The sequence below is a fragment of the Salmo salar genome, chromosome ssa02 (assembly GCF_905237065.1).
Source record: "Salmo salar chromosome ssa02, Ssal_v3.1, whole genome shotgun sequence".
NCBI lineage: Eukaryota > Metazoa > Chordata > Actinopteri > Salmoniformes > Salmonidae > Salmo > Salmo salar.
Genome location: NC_059443.1, coordinates 52,333,146 through 52,348,682, shown reverse-complemented (window position 1 = coordinate 52,348,682; position 15,537 = coordinate 52,333,146). Strand labels below are relative to the sequence as shown.

The window sequence follows — 15,537 nt, the reverse complement described above, 5'->3', positions numbered from 1 at the left end:
TACATATTCTCTCAATTACCTCGACTAACCTACGCCCCCGCACATTGACTCTGTACCGGTTGTCCCTGTATATAGACCTGCTGCTGTTATTTTATTGTTGCTCTTTACAGTTTATTATAGTAAATACTTTTACACTTATTGTTCTTAACCGCATTGTTGGTTAAAGGCTTGTAAGCATTTCACTGTAAGGTCTACACCTGTTGTATTTGGCGCATGTGACAAATAACATTTGATTAGATTGTTTGCTACAATATTGTAACCTTAATATACTTGTGTTGATCAAATAAGAACGTTAATTTGCTGTGACCGTTGCTAGTTTAGACTGTGCCATGCTTAGTTGTATCTCTTCCATATTTGGTGTTGTGAGGTGGTACTATTTGCAGGTATTTCCACTGGTTGGACAAATCAAAATCAACTTGACACATTTTCTCCTCCAGATCCTTGGCTTTCATTGTCTATAACCGTGATCTCTATGTTGAGAGGGGCTGTTTCTATGGCGAATTAAAGGGAAAGACTCAGAAATACACATTGAAAACAGGGACAGATTGTTGTTGTGGAGGGTGGATTCAGTCTTCTAGCTTTGTAAATAAATACATTTAGTCCCTACTTAGTTTTTAAAAAGCCCATGTTTACACTCACCAACCTGCAGCCACTAGTTAGCTTGTCAGTTGACGTTCGACGTTAGCGCCGTTCTGCCACGGCGCAGCGCCACAGAGTTCTATTGAGCAGTGACCACTTTTTGATCATACCTGTGATAACATGCTAAATTCTCTGAGAAAAATCGGTAACTTTTGAACCATATATGGTAGAAACATGACTTGTTTTTCTGACTTAATTTTCTGTTGAATGGACACTTATATAAACTTTGATTGAATAAATAATTTTATGGGTGAACACCCTATATAGTGGCACAGATACAAAGATGAGTCCTCTATCTCTATGGGGGTGTCAAACTCATTCTATGGTGGGCCAATCATTGTTAAAGTTTTAAATATGTGTTTATTACTTTTATTATTTCATTCCCTTCTCGACCTACACTGTTGGAGCTTAAGAATTTCACTGTACCCTGCAATTACATCTGAGACCCTGTGCACGTGACTAATAAACTCATCTAATCTAGGGTCTGATGGTTTTTGCCAATGTTCTTTACTAATCAATTACCTTAATTCATCAATCAAGTACAGGGAGGTGCGAAAACCAGCAGACGCTCAGCCCTCTGTGGCTTGAGTTTAACAGTGACCTAGGAGCAATTCCATGGTAAAGGAATTACGTTGAGACTTTGGTATACATTTTTCACCTCAAAATGTATCCCAAACAACAACCATTTGATTTTAAAAGTTGAACAAATCATATAACTCTGTGCACAAGGTCAACTTTTAATAATTTCCACTGAACATTTTACAAGAACAACTGTGTTGATTCAAAGTTTGGTAACAGAATAAAACGGAGGAAGATTTTACTGTAATTCTGTTACCAAACTTTGCATCTGCAAAATGTTTTCAGTAAATGTTTTAATTTTTTATTGTGTAAATTGTTCAAAGTAATCATTGTGCATAGTTTATGCTTTGAAATCAATGTTTCTTGTTTAGCATACACTTTAAAGGGAAAAATAGGAGACTACGCATAATTCCGTTACCATGGAATTGTCCCTAGCTAGTTACTTTCATATTTTTTTTGGTGGATATCAATAGACCATCTCTTAGTATAGTTAGAGTAGCTCGCCAGAGATGTTACATTTATGCGCTTCAAAAGTAAATAGCGGTAGGCTGCATTACTAGCTTCTGATCTGCAGTATTGAATACTTCTATTCAGTTCAGTTTGGACATCAATAGATCTGCATTATCAGAATTGAGTACTGAGCACAATAATTGCTCTCATAAGCTTACATGTGAGGTAGGCTGTTCTTGGTTGTTACGACAAGTATGATTGTATTAGTAAGTAAGAGAGTAGTGTGTATGTAGAAAGGATAATAACTCATTGTTTTCTTTCTTAATCTCTGATCTTGTGCAACATTACCTTCCATGTTATCTAATAACTTCCATTGACAAACTGTCTGTCCTCTTTACAGATACGACGACTTAGTCATCATGGCTTCCAAAAAGGGCCAAAGCGGCGATGACCGCTTCCAAAAAGTGAAAAAGGACCCACGCTTCTGGGAAATGCCAGAGAAAGAGCACAAAATCAAGATTGACAAGCGCTTCCAGTCGATGTTCCACGACGATCGCTTCAAGCTCAAGTACACGGTCGACAAACGCGGCCGACCCGTCAACCACACCTCCTCCGAGGACCTGAAACGTTTCTACAATCTCTCTGACTCTGAGGAGGAAAAGGAGGATGGAAAGGATAAAGAGAAGAAAAAGAAGACAAAAGCAAAGTTGGACACTGGGGAGGGAGAGGATAAGGCAGTGGAAGCCCAAAAAGCCTCTGAAGAAAGGAAAAGATTCACAGTCCGTAAAGAGTGGACCTAAAGGAGACCAGCCTATTAGAGGAGTCAGACTCTGTGAGGAGGGTAAGTAGAAGAGGGGACCTTATTGTATGACCTTATGACCCATAACATCAATTACACCTCAGGGCCCCTGCTAAAGAAAATGCTTTAAAAACAAATGTTTCAAGCTTTATTGTCACGTGCACAAGTACAGTGAAATGCCTTTGACAGCTCTTTCCCAACAATGCAGTAATTCATATCAGTAGCACTATAAAGTAAAGTAGAACAAAAGCACACAAGAAATAAGAAGAGTACAAGAAAGTAAGTAAGCTGTATTACAGGGTAAGTGCCAATACCATATTTACAATGTGCAGGGGTAGATAGACCCCTTTCTGTGTTTACAAACATTGCCGCAGGAGGGCGATGCGCGCAAGTTGGTGGCAGAACAAGGGGGAATTCTTATAGAACACCGGCAAAAAAAACGATGTACATGTTGCTTATGAGTGCATTTTACACTACTTTTGGATTGTAATTGAAAACCTCTTCACACTACTTTTGGATTGTAAGGCTCGTATGAACGTCCTGCTTAATATAATGTTTGTGTCATCGCAAATCAACTGCATTTTCTTTTAAAAAAAGCACTTCAACCAGGAAAAATGGCTCTTTGGCTAGCTGTTGCTACAGCCTATATCAATGAGCGTTAGCATTCTAGCTAACAACTGCTGCATCCCAAATAGTTATTTTGCAAAGATCACAACCAAATATAATCTTAGTGACTGTTCATGCAATAATCAAAACATCATTGTAAGAGTATGAGAACCCCAAAAAGTTATATACGTTAATCTAAGCTATGTTGAATGGGCGTAGATGGCGATGGTTTTGTAACTGCCACGCGCATATGTCCGTGACATCAATGTGTCGTGTACTAGAAAAGGGTCTATGTATAGGTATAAGGGGACTAGGCATCAGGATATATGACAAACAGAGTAGCAGCAGCAGCAGCGTATATGATGATTGTATGCGAGTCAGTATGAATGTGTGTGCGTGTTATGTTTGTGTGAGCAAATAAAGTATGTGTGTGGGAGTGTGAGTATGTCTAGTCCTGTGAGTGTGCGTAGTCAGTACAAACAAATGTATTAACATTGGGCGATGAGTTGGATTGACGACATGCATAAAGATATAGCTCTAGAGATGAGGATGGTTTTCCCTTGCTCAGTCCTAGCAAAGCTGCTGCTGCTGCAGCCAAGTGGAGACTTTATACAGTGCATTCGGAAAGTATTCACACCCCTTCCCTTTTTCCACATTCCTCATCAATCTACACAAAATTCCCCATAATGACAAAGTGAAAACAGGTTTTCAGAAATTGTTGCTAATGTATATAAAAAAAGATGCACTCACACCTACCTGCCTGCTGCCATTCCTGAGCAAGCTCTGTTCTGGTGGTGCCCCGATCCCGCAGCTGAATCAACTTTAGGAGACGGTCCTGGCGCTCGCAGGACTTTCTTGGGCGCCCTGAAGCCTTCTTCACAACAATTGAACCGCTCTCCTTGAAGTTCTTGATGATCCGATAAATGGTTGATTTAGGTACAATCTTACTGGCAGCAATATCCTTGCCTGTGAAGCCCTTTTTGTGCAAAGCAATGATGACGGCACGTGTTTCCTTGCAGGTAACCATGATTGACAGAGGAAGAACAATGATTCCAAGCACCACCCTCCTTTTGAAGCTTCCAGTCTGTTATTCGAACTCAATCAGCATGACAGAGTGGTCTCCAGCCTTGTCCTCGTCAACACTCACACCTGTGTTAACGAGAGAATCACTGACCTGATGTCAACTGGTCCATTTGTGGCAGGGCTGAAATGCAGTGGAAAAGTTTTTGGGGGATTCAGTTCACTTGCATGGCAAAGAGGGACTTTGCAATTAATTGCAATTCATCTGATAACTCTTCATAACATTCTGGAGTATATGCAAATTGCCATCATACAAACTCAGGCAGCAGACTTTGAAAATTAATATTTGTGTCATTGTCAAAACTTTTGGCCACAACTGTAGTGTATGCTCATACAATCTATGCATTGTTTTGAAGTTTGTTGCTGCCATCAATACATGCTGTTTTTACAGGTGACGAAGAGGAAGATGACAAGGTGCCTCACGTTGAGGGGGACAATGTGGACCAGGCGGCCAGCATCTCAGACGGCAGTGAGGATGACGAAGATGATGACGAAGATGAAGCAGATGTAGAGAGTGACATGGAGAGCGGCTCCGAGGACGAGTCCGGTTCAGAGTTAGACGAGGACAGTGACGGCAGCGGGCCAGATCTGGCCAGGGGGAAAGGCAATGTGGAGACCAGCTCAGACGAGGACGACGACGATGATGACGTGGAGGCCATCTTGAAACGTGAGGAAGAGGAGATCCAGCACGACTGGGGCGAGCTGTGCAAGGACGCGCCGCGGTGAGAGGAGTTGAGGTCTAAGGCTGTGTCTCAATTGTCCAGAGGGGCTTCTTCTACTCATTTCCTTTCATCATCTAAAATGACATAAGAAATTGCATGTTCCAATGTTGTCGTTTTTTTTCTACAACAGGTAACCCAAAGGCTTGCCGTGTGTAACATGGATCGGGACCGGATGAAAGCCAAGGACCTGCTGGCTCTGTTTAACTCCTTCAAGCCTAAAGGAGGGGTTGTGCTCTCTGTCAAGGTAAGGTTCCATTAATTTGTCTATTGGCTGTCACTCAATTATGATGGATGTGACACTGTGACACCAGACCAAGTCACAGATGTTGTGTATGTTTAACACTGTGTGTTTGTTTAGATCTACCCCTCAGAGTTTGGGAAGGAGCGGGTTCAGCAGGAACAGACCCAGGGTCCCCTGGAGCTGATGGCCCTGCCGGAGAATCCGGACAAAGACACAGAGGAGGAGAAGTATGATCTAGCCACCCCATTAACACTTCCCTATCCTCCCTGTATTGTTCAACCAAAAATGAACCAGAGAATTTGTGTGTGTGTGTGTGTGTGTGTGTGTTAGGATTTACAGAGAGAAGATGCGGGACTACCAGTTCAAGCGGCTAAAGTACTACTATGCGGTGGTGGAGTGCGAATCGCTCGACACAGCCGCTAAAATCTACCAGGAGTGTGACAGTTTTGAGTACGAGAGCAGCTGCTCCATCCTGGACCTCCGGTGAGGAAGACAGACACTTGTTTATAGTGAAGTGTGCACTGGAGGAAAATGTGTTCAATTAAAGTGTAATAGAATGTACTGTATAACTTGATAACGTAAAGCATGGTAATGGAGCTGTCCTCAAAAGAGAGGTGGATGTACACAGCATCTTATCAATACATAGAATAAAATAATAGCATGAATCTCATCCTTGCTTAATATATTACCAGTATATCATCGTACATCAAGGTATTGCACATGCTAACTACTTATTAGCATCATACCATTATCTGTGCTGCTTGTTCATTCTAAACATTAGGATGATGCTATATTCCCATGCTAACTGCTGTGGTGGTCCCTCCTCCCTTCCGTGGGAACAGGTTTATCCCTGATGATGTGACGTTTGACGAGGAGCCAAAGGACTTGGCCACAGACGTGGACCTGTCTGCCTACACCCCCGAGCTCTTCACCTCCACAGCAGCAGCAACGTCAAAGGTTAGGCACACTCCGTCTAATAAACTCTTATGGTCATAGCATTAATTCCTCCATGTTCGGTCCCAGGCTTACCACCTGTCAGGTGGATGGATTATCTTGGCAAAGTAGAAATGCTCACTAACAAGGATGTAAACAAATTTGTGCCAAAAATGTTAGTGAAATAAGCTTTTTGTGCGTATGGAACATTTCTGGGATCTTTTTTTTTCAGCTCATGAAACATGGGACCAACACTTTACATGTTGCGTTTTATATTTTTGTTCAGAAAAAATAAGTATGAATTGTTCAGATTGAAATTAGTAGATTATTCTTTTTTTTGCAGAATTTGGGGATCTCGTACATTTCCCCCTTGTCCTATCATCTTCTTTACTTGAGAAAGGACTCTGTAGTTATTTCAGGTTGTTTACATTTCTGACTTGTGTGTTTTCCACCCCAGGTGGAGTTGACCTGGGACGAGACGGACCACGAGCGTGTCACTGCCATGAACAGGAAGTTCAACAAGGACGAGCTGCTGCAGATGGATTTTAACGCCTACCTGGCCTCCTCCAGCGAAGACGATGAGGATGGAGTGGAGAAGGAAGAGGAGCTTCCAGAGGGTAAGAAGAAAACAACACTTGAAGTGATTTTGATTTGCTTTTATGGAATACCTGTCTAGCTGTATACCTGAAGAACAAAAGCTCACTTTAAGGTTATTATTCTTTGTGCTGGTAGATTATTGCCACTGGGGAAAATCACTATTACTGTAATTTAAAGGAGAGATGTTATTTAACTTGTTTTTATGTGTATTGCAAATGTTTGTTGCATTGACGTTTATTTCTCCTTTGGTCACCTAGTTAAACAGCCTGAAGAGGCCAGCAAGGAGGTGGAGAAGAAGGCCAGGAAAGGGAAGCAGAGCAGCGGCAAGCAGATAGAGAGATGCTGAAGAGCATCCAGGAGAAAGACAAGAAGGAGGAGGACAAGGGCATGGAGATGGAGATCACATGGGTGCCAGGTAGGGCCAAAAAAAGTTTTTTCCCTGTGTCAGATTGACTTTTTCATTGTTAGTAGTGCAACTTTTCATTATGTCAGTGCGACTTTTCCCCCATATGTCAGAACGACTTTTTCCTTCTGTCGGATAGTGTGACTTTGACTCTTGTCAGTACAAATTGCATTTAGTTGGCACAACCAACCACTAAGCAGCCTCATAATTACACCATCTTCCTCACCTCAGGACTGAAGGAGACAACTGAACAGTTGGTGAAGAAGAAGCTAGAAGGAAAGGACAAGCTGACACCCTGGGAAGAGTTCATTGAGAAGAAGAAGGACAAGAAAAAGCAGAAGAAGACCAAAGGAAAGCAGGTGAGATCACTAGATTAAAGATTGTTGTTAAATGTCTCACACACACTGTATTGGAGAGTGACAGACTTTTCTTTCCTTCAGGAATCAGATGATTCGGACCTCAGTGACGATGCGCTTCCTCCAGACGTTGACTTTGACCCATTCTTTGCTGATGAACTTGGTTCTACGGGTGAGTTGTGTCGTGAATCATACTCAATCAGTTGCCACATTTACTCAAGTGCACCGGTAAAACGTATCACAATATGCTTTTATGAATGATTTGACCATGACTTGTTTTTTCCCTCGTCTCCCAGATCTGAAAAAGAAAGCAAAGAGCAAGAAAAACATAAAGGTGGAGGAGAGGACACCTGAAGAGGAGGAGTTGGAGAAACAAAAGGTAGTTGTCAGTGACGTGTGGTTGAAAGCATTCTTATACACTAATGCAATGGACTTAATACTGTTACTGGTATTCAGAACTCTGCACATTACATTTTGTGAACAGATGTCTTGACACGGTTTGTGAGTAAGCTAATCAAAAGTAACCCATTTTATTTCTCCATTAACCCACAGGCTGAGATGGCCCTGCTCATGGACGACGAGGACGACGACAAGCACAAACACTTCAACTACGACAAGATCGTAGAGGAGCAGAATCTGAGCAAAAAGAAGAGGAAGAAGCTTTTGAAGAAGGACAACACGAGTCTGGAGGAGGACGACTTCCAGGTCAGAGCAACCTTCTGATTTCTTTTCATGGCAAAGAAATAGCTTGTATTTTGACTTGTTTCCTACCATCGTTTCCCATTGACATCAATTAATAATTTCGTAAAAGTCTCAAATCAGAAGCTTCATGAATACACTCATTGATATGAGATTTAGGTTAAATTACCTGGAATAAGGTGGAATTGGTACATGTACAACTTTGCCAAAGTTCATTAACTTTAAGGACCATTTTTCTGTGGCACAATTTGTTTTACGGTCAAGGCTTTTTTGTAGACTTCAATGACATCTTAACACCCCCCCATCCCTTCTCTCTGACTGACAGGTGGATGTGAAGGACCCTCGTTTCCAGGCCATGTTTACCTCCCACCTCTACAACTTAGACCCGTCTGACCCGGGCTACAAGAAGACCAAGGCCACCCAGAGCATCCAGGTCGAGAAGCAGCGTCTCAGGGAGGAGCGCCAGCGCGACCAGGACAAGGCGCTCAGGAGCTCACAGGCCCCGCCCACACAGGTAGTGGGAGCAAAGAAACAGGAAACAATTGCCAGTGGCCAGGCGGTGGCTGAACCCACCAAGAAAATGGACCCCGGACTGTCCATGCTCATCAAGTCTATTAAGAACAAAACAGAGCAGTTTCAAGCACGACAGAAACAGATGACAATGTAGGCCTTTCTAACTGGACTATTGGGGACTACGTTTCTGGGTGAAAAGCTATGGACTGCTGTTAACCAGCAGCTATGTGCAGCAGCCTTACGCTACACTATCTCTTTGTGATGAAGAGACTGTTGGTGTGTGTGAGGCCTGAGACAAGCCTTGCCCACTTTTATTTTGAACTATCACTCTACAAGAGGCCTAATCAGGAACACGAAGTTGAAGATAAAGTTAGAATATTTTGTATTTGAATGTGTAATATGCTAATTAACAGTGAGACACTTGTATAAAACATGTTCTGGGGGACTGCCAACAGTAAATGTTGGTTTGATGGATCTCTGAATAGTATTTTTTACTCTTGCTCTAAATTATACAAACCTGCTCTATAGCCCCAGTCTGAGCCCTTTAAAATACTTATATACTAAAAGACACTTCACACAATTTTACAGAACTGGTTCATTTTATTTTTGATATGCAACAACAGTACACATTCATAGGTCCATTGACAATGTCAAGCTCACAGCACAGCAACACTTCATACTGATTTTCAGAGAAAACAAGGTCAAAAATAAAGTGTATACAAGGAAGCAAGATACAAAAAGGCTGTCCCATTTGAAAAAAGGACCAATAGTAGTGCAAACAAAAGATAGCTATATATATACACACATACATACAAGGGCCTACACTGAGACAGCAACATACTCAAGTATCTTAAACCTCAGCACAGGTTTACATTTCCGTTTGATGTCTATTCTCAGTTTATTAATCTCACAGAAAACCCAAGGGGAAACTTTGAGAGGTAACAATATTAGCAACACAAAATTAGTTAACAATACAAAATCTTAGAAATTGCACCATCAAAAATGTTGAAACTATTTATCAAGTTACAAAGTACAAAAATATTTCATTATACCCCAAGTATCCTCTACATCAACGTCGATTTTTGCACAGGTTGAAATACCTTATATTGAAGTAGTGTTTTCCTTAAAAAAATTACAGGAATGTTTGAAGTAAAAACTAAAAAAAAGCTACCTACAACATACTAATAATGTTGTTAAATGAGAACTGTGCTTCATAAACAGTCAAACAAATGAGTAAACCGTTAAATGTGAACAAATGCCTATCCTTCATTTAAAATAAGAAAATATTTGGTCACTTCAACCCGGTCCTACACTAGGTCCGACATACTCATAAGGCAATTGAATATTGAACTAAATTACCACCACAATAAATGTGTTTTTTTTTCCTTCTCCAAACCAGGTACACCTTTAAAGCCATAGTTAAGAGATGATGCTTTCTGAACATCCGGAGGGGTGCATTTACTGTGACCGAAAAGGAGTGTTACATTTCCCTCACGTTCGACACCTCAAGCGTAAAAGATGAGCTCAGGGATTTGCCCCCCCTGCACACCTGTCCCGTTGGTGCTGTCTGAAGAGCACTGGAACTGAAAGGTGACCTTGCCACACTGCACCTCAGTCATGCCCTCCTGGCCAAAGTAGCTGAGCTCGTTGCCGTCCAGCACTACGCTGGCCGTGTAGAATGTTTCGGGCTCGATCTGCACAGGGTATTCAAACCACACTGGGAATGTGCTGCTGGAGCCGTCCGAAAAGTACTTGATGAGGCTCTGGCCCAGCGGCACGCCCTGCCTCTTGAGTTCAATCTTGGCGCTGTACTCTGCTGAGCCACAGCTGGAGCCGTACAGGCCGAAGCCGGCGATGAACACTCGCTTGTCCACGGCGAACTGGATGCTGTCGCAACGGCCCCGGTAGCGCCACTGGTTGCTCCGGTAGGCGCACGACTGGAAGCGGTGGCAACGCTGTGGCGCCAGGCCCTTGCGCGGCTTGCTGGCGAACAGCAGCTCAGGCTTCTTGGCGGCCGTGTACCACAGGAAGATGTCGTTGGTCTCGTTGAGCGTCAGCACGCCCGACTGTGCCGCACCGTTGGCGAAGTCATCCAACGTCATGGTGGGGATGCGGATCAGGTAGATGGCCTTGCCCAGCGCCAGCCGTTTGTTCTCAATGGTGGGCGTCAGGTCCTGGCGCTGGCATTCGGCCTCGGCCCAGCTCAATGCCGCCTCGAACACCACCATCTCCTTGGCGTTGAGCGTCTCGCGGCGCAGGATACTCTCCAGGGTCACCGAGTCAATGTCTGTGAAGCCCTCGGAGCGCAGCGCCAGCTCGGCTTGAGCGTCGATCACCTCCCAGCAGCGCTGCATTAAGTCGGGCTCCTCAAACAGGCAGCTCTGGGATAGCAGCACGCAAGCGTTCTTGGCGCTCAGGCTCGTCTCCAGGAAGTTGACGCAGGCCCGAGCCAGGTGGGGCACAATGTACTTCTTGGCGGCGTAGAGCGTAGCCAGGACCGTGTCGGCACACAAGTCGATCTCGTCGCAGTAGATGTACCTGCCAGACCAGAGTGGGGAGAGTCAGATGAAGGCTCGACAAGGTCACTCCAACTTCTCATTTATGGGAAGGCTAACTTTATCATTTCACATGCCCTTGCATTGTCTGCTGACTATTCAAAGGAAGACATTCTAACCTGAATACGACATTCTGAAATGTACAATGAACACTGGGACTGCATCTAATGAGACGTCAGGAGGCGCCAGCCACTTACTTCAGCATGGCTAGGAACGAGGGAGGCTCCACATCAGGGATACGGATCTCTTCCTTGTCCTCTGCCAGTTCACCGTAAAACATGGCGTGGAACACAGAACTCCCCACAGCCAGCACATACTGAGGGACAACATGGAAGATAGGGAGTCACATGAGAAAAAGAAGAGGAGCAAAGAAAAGGGAGCAAGTTATGGTGGGAGGATGGATAAGGGACAGAAGGTGGAGAGAATATACATTTACACATGAATTATGTAATAAATGTAGAGATTTGCAAAAGGATTTAGCATAAAGAGGCTGGTGTGGAGAAATATCATTTTATTTTACATGTTGGTCATTTAGCAGACGCAACAGATAAATCTGTCTGTACATGTTTTGTTTGGTCTTGCTCAGTTAATTACTCACATACGTTGGACAGGTTTAAAGGTGACTGATTACCTTGTGGCCAGGTACTTGCTGAGTCCCTCCTGGGGGGCCAACGACAAAGTGAACATCTGCCATCAACTCATTGTTGAACATGACTGAATTCCTGTGAAAGCATGAGTCATATGATTAGCAAACAGTGTCGATGGCATCACGTTCAGACTTCAGTATCTGCATGTATGAGCTGGTAGACCCAAGAAATTGGTTTTCTTTGGCCATTTTAAAGGTATTAAATGTACACATCGTCTCTCCTCAAAAGGCGTTAGATTCCCAGTTTAACTACTGCTTACTAGGGTCACCTACCTCTCTCGGATGGTAGGATAGAGCCCTTGCCAGTTGCAGCTGGGAATGGTGTTGTTGTTATTCCGGTTCTGCTGCTGGTATTGTTGCACAGCTGTGGTGGTTGAGGATGCTGGGCCCAGCTTCTTGGTGGGAAAGAGCTCTGCAGCCATCTTCACCCCACTATTTCTTGTTAGGGTGATCTCATGGCAGGATGAGGCTGCGATTGTTGGGGGCAATCTTTTAAATTGCCTTTATGTGACGATCGTGGCCGACACTGGAAAGGACAAAAAAAAGCTAGCCACTGCAACAACGTTCGAACGTTAGCTAGCGTTAAATAGTTCGCTAGCTACGCAAGGTAGTCTTACAATACATGCAAAAATACACACGGACAAACATCTAGCTATATTCTAGAATCGAAGTAGTTTAAATCCTCGCTTAATTTTAGACGTATTAGCTAGATAGCTACCTGTAGCCAGTTTGCTAACGCTAGCTAACTGTGCTGGACTGCGGTCAAAACCGGACAGATGTGATACAGGAAGTGGCTAATGAACGCTTGTTTGTTGAATTTGGCAAAACCGGGAAAGGTGGCTAGTTATCCTCTTAACTGTCGCATTTTGACGTCTAGTACCTATCACCAATCGTAAAGTGAGCGCCCGACGATTGTATGAAACCTTTCCACATCCAAGTAGCTAGCTAGCTAGCTTGCTACACACAACTCTAGTGTACACAATACACATCTGCCAGGCACTACTGTTTAGGTGTCATACAAGTTCATACCACCACACTACGGGTGAAGGAGGGCTGTACTCCAGTTTTTTTCTTTGTAGAATGCTGAACATGAATCCTTTCCAAACTATTGTTAATTTTTGTGACATTGATAAAGAAGAAAAATATTCAAGCTGATTGTCACTGAAATATATTTGTGTAGGTATTGAAGTTATTTCAAAATAAATGTGACAGTGTATGTGAGTGTTTATACTGCCTCTGCCCAGTGTCGTAGTACTCAGTCTCGAGACCACATATTGACTGTCTCGGTGTCGGATACATTTGGTCTCGGACAGTGATGCCTCATAATTTCGCCAGGCCCAATATATACACTCCTTTCTTGAAACATGAATATCTTAAAAGCCTTTATATCTATTATAGACATGTGCAATGGCGAACCTATAGGCCTTCAGTTTGTGACAGGTTCGAGATTCTTAAAGGACACCGTAATACCAGCGCACCCATCAATTGGAGGGTATACGCAGGTATATATTTATTTTTTATTTAACCTTTATTTAACTAGGCAAGTCAGTTAAGAACAAATTCTTATTTACAATGACGACCTACCCTGACCAGACCCTAAAACGGACGACGCTGGGCCAATTGTGAGCTGCCCTATGGGACTCCCAATCACGGCCGGTTGTGATATAGCCTGGAATCGAACCAGGGTCTGTAGTGATGCCTCTAGCACTGAGATGCAGTGCCTTAGACTCGGGAGCCCTAAAGCCATATACCCACATTTTTCAGTGGTGATTGCTTATACTCACTTCTTAGGGGACCTGTTGTCCGGACCTCTGGCAGTCTCTATGGGTGTGCCACAGGGTTCAATTCTCGGGCCGACTCTCTTCTCTGTATGCATCAATGATGTTGCTCTTGCTGCTGGTGATTCTCTGATCCACCTCTACACAGACGACACCATTCTGTATACTTCTGGCCCCTCTTTGGACACTGTGTTAACTAACCTCCAGACGAGCTTCAATGCCTACAACTCTCCTTCCGTGGCCTCCAACTGCTCTTAAACGCAAGTAAAACTAAATGCATGCAATTCAATCGATCACTGCCCGCACCTGCTCGCCCGTCCAGCATCACTACTCTGGACGGCTCTGACTTAGAATAAATACGTGGACAACCACAAATACCTGGGTGTCTGGTTAGACTGTAAACTCTCCTTCCAGATTCACATTAAACATCTCCAATCCAAAATTAAATCTAGAATCGGCTTCCTATATTGCAACAAAGCATCCTTCACTCATGCTGACAAACATACCCTCGTAAAACTGACCATCCTACAGATCCTCGACTTCGGTGATGTCATCTATAAAATAGCCTCCAACACTCTACTCAACAAACTGGATGCAGTCTATCACAGTGCCATCCGTTTTGTCACCAAAGCCCCATACACTACCCACCATTGCGATCTGTACGCTCTCGTTGGTTGGCCCTCGCTTCATACTCGTCGCCAAACCCACTGGCTACAGGTTATCTACAAGTCTCTGCTACGTAAAGCCCCGCCTTATCTCAGCTCACTGGTCACCATAGCAGCACCCACTCGTAGGACGCGCTCCAGCAGGTATATCTCACTGGTCACCCCCAAAGCCAGTTCTTCCTTTGGTCGTCTTTCCTTCCAGTTCTCTGGTGCCAATGACTGGAAGTGTCAGAGCAGCTCACAGATCACTGCACCTGTACATAGCCCATCTGTAAACAGCCCATCTATCTACCTCATCCCCATACTGTATTTATTTATTTATCTTGCTCCTTTGCACCCCAGTATCTCTACTTGCACATTCATCTTCTGCACATCTACCATTCCAGTGTTTAATTGCTATATTGTAATTACTTTGCCACCATGGCCTATTTATTGCCTTAACTTACCTCATTTGCACTCACTGTATATAGACTTTTTGTTTTCTTTTGTTCTACTGTATTATTGACTGTATGTTTTGTTTATTCCATGTGTAACTCTGTGTTCTTTTATGTGTTGAATTGCTATGCTTTATCTTGGCCAAGTCGCAGTTGCAAATGAGAACTTGTTCTCAACTAGCCTACCTGGTTAAATAAAGGTGAAATAAAAATAAAATAAAAAATCCCTACTGATGCGTATCAAAGTAGTGTGGTGGAGGTATACGATTTATCAATTACGTAGTACAATAGAGAAATAATGCACAAAGTAGCCTACACAATCGCAAAGCACGTGAAATATATTCACATAGTCTAGTTCAGCGGAATATAAGTGTGCAGCTCTCGACTGGTTTTAACATCGGTAGCCGGTAGGGCAAGAAAGAAGTTTCAATTCATGATATCTACCAGTAAATGCTAACTAAGGCAACAATGGCTATGCAAACCAGGTATTGAAAAACTTACGTCCGAAATGTTGGTTGGTAGTCTATTTGTGATGCGCGATTGTCATCAGGGGCGGAGACATGGATGGGCCTGGGTGGAGAGGCCCACCCACAGGGAAACCAGGCCCTGACAGGCCCATCAAATCACATTGATGTGGTTTAAGCATAATTTTTTCTCCATTAACATCTATTACTTCCAATTGCAAAAAAACATTTAACTTTTACCACACAAAGTAACCGGTGACCTAAAGTTTAAAGTGGTACTTACAGCGTTTTAACTACTTTTCGGATATGAAACAAACAGACAATCATAATATCATTCAAAAATATCAAATTCCCAGTTTATGCAACAAAATCAACTTT

The 15,537-nt window shown here is 43.2% G+C and overlaps 1 protein-coding gene and 1 pseudogene across 2 annotated transcripts; one reads left to right on the top strand and one right to left on the bottom strand.

Moving 5' to 3' along the window:
* Positions 1–1,665: 1,665 nt before the first annotated feature.
* LOC106586101 (ESF1 homolog) lies at positions 1,666–9,089 on the top strand (annotated as a pseudogene).
* A 108-nt stretch (positions 9,090–9,197) lies between these two features.
* btbd3a (BTB (POZ) domain containing 3a) lies at positions 9,198–12,850 on the bottom strand. 2 transcript variants are annotated; one of them, XM_014172953.2, is made up of 5 exons: positions 12,537–12,850; positions 12,092–12,344; positions 11,804–11,894; positions 11,370–11,488; positions 9,198–11,155 (listed from the first exon to the last, which is right to left on the bottom strand). In XM_014172953.2, exons 2-5 carry the CDS (start codon positions 12,238–12,240, stop codon positions 10,123–10,125), a joined length of 1,392 nt encoding a protein of 463 aa, XP_014028428.1. In that variant the 5' UTR covers positions 12,241–12,344; positions 12,537–12,850; the 3' UTR covers positions 9,198–10,122. The 2 variants fall into 2 exon arrangements, with proteins under 2 accessions (XP_014028428.1, XP_014028424.1); XM_014172949.2 differs by having other exon boundaries at positions 12,092–12,850.
* Positions 12,851–15,537: the final 2,687 nt, after the last annotated feature.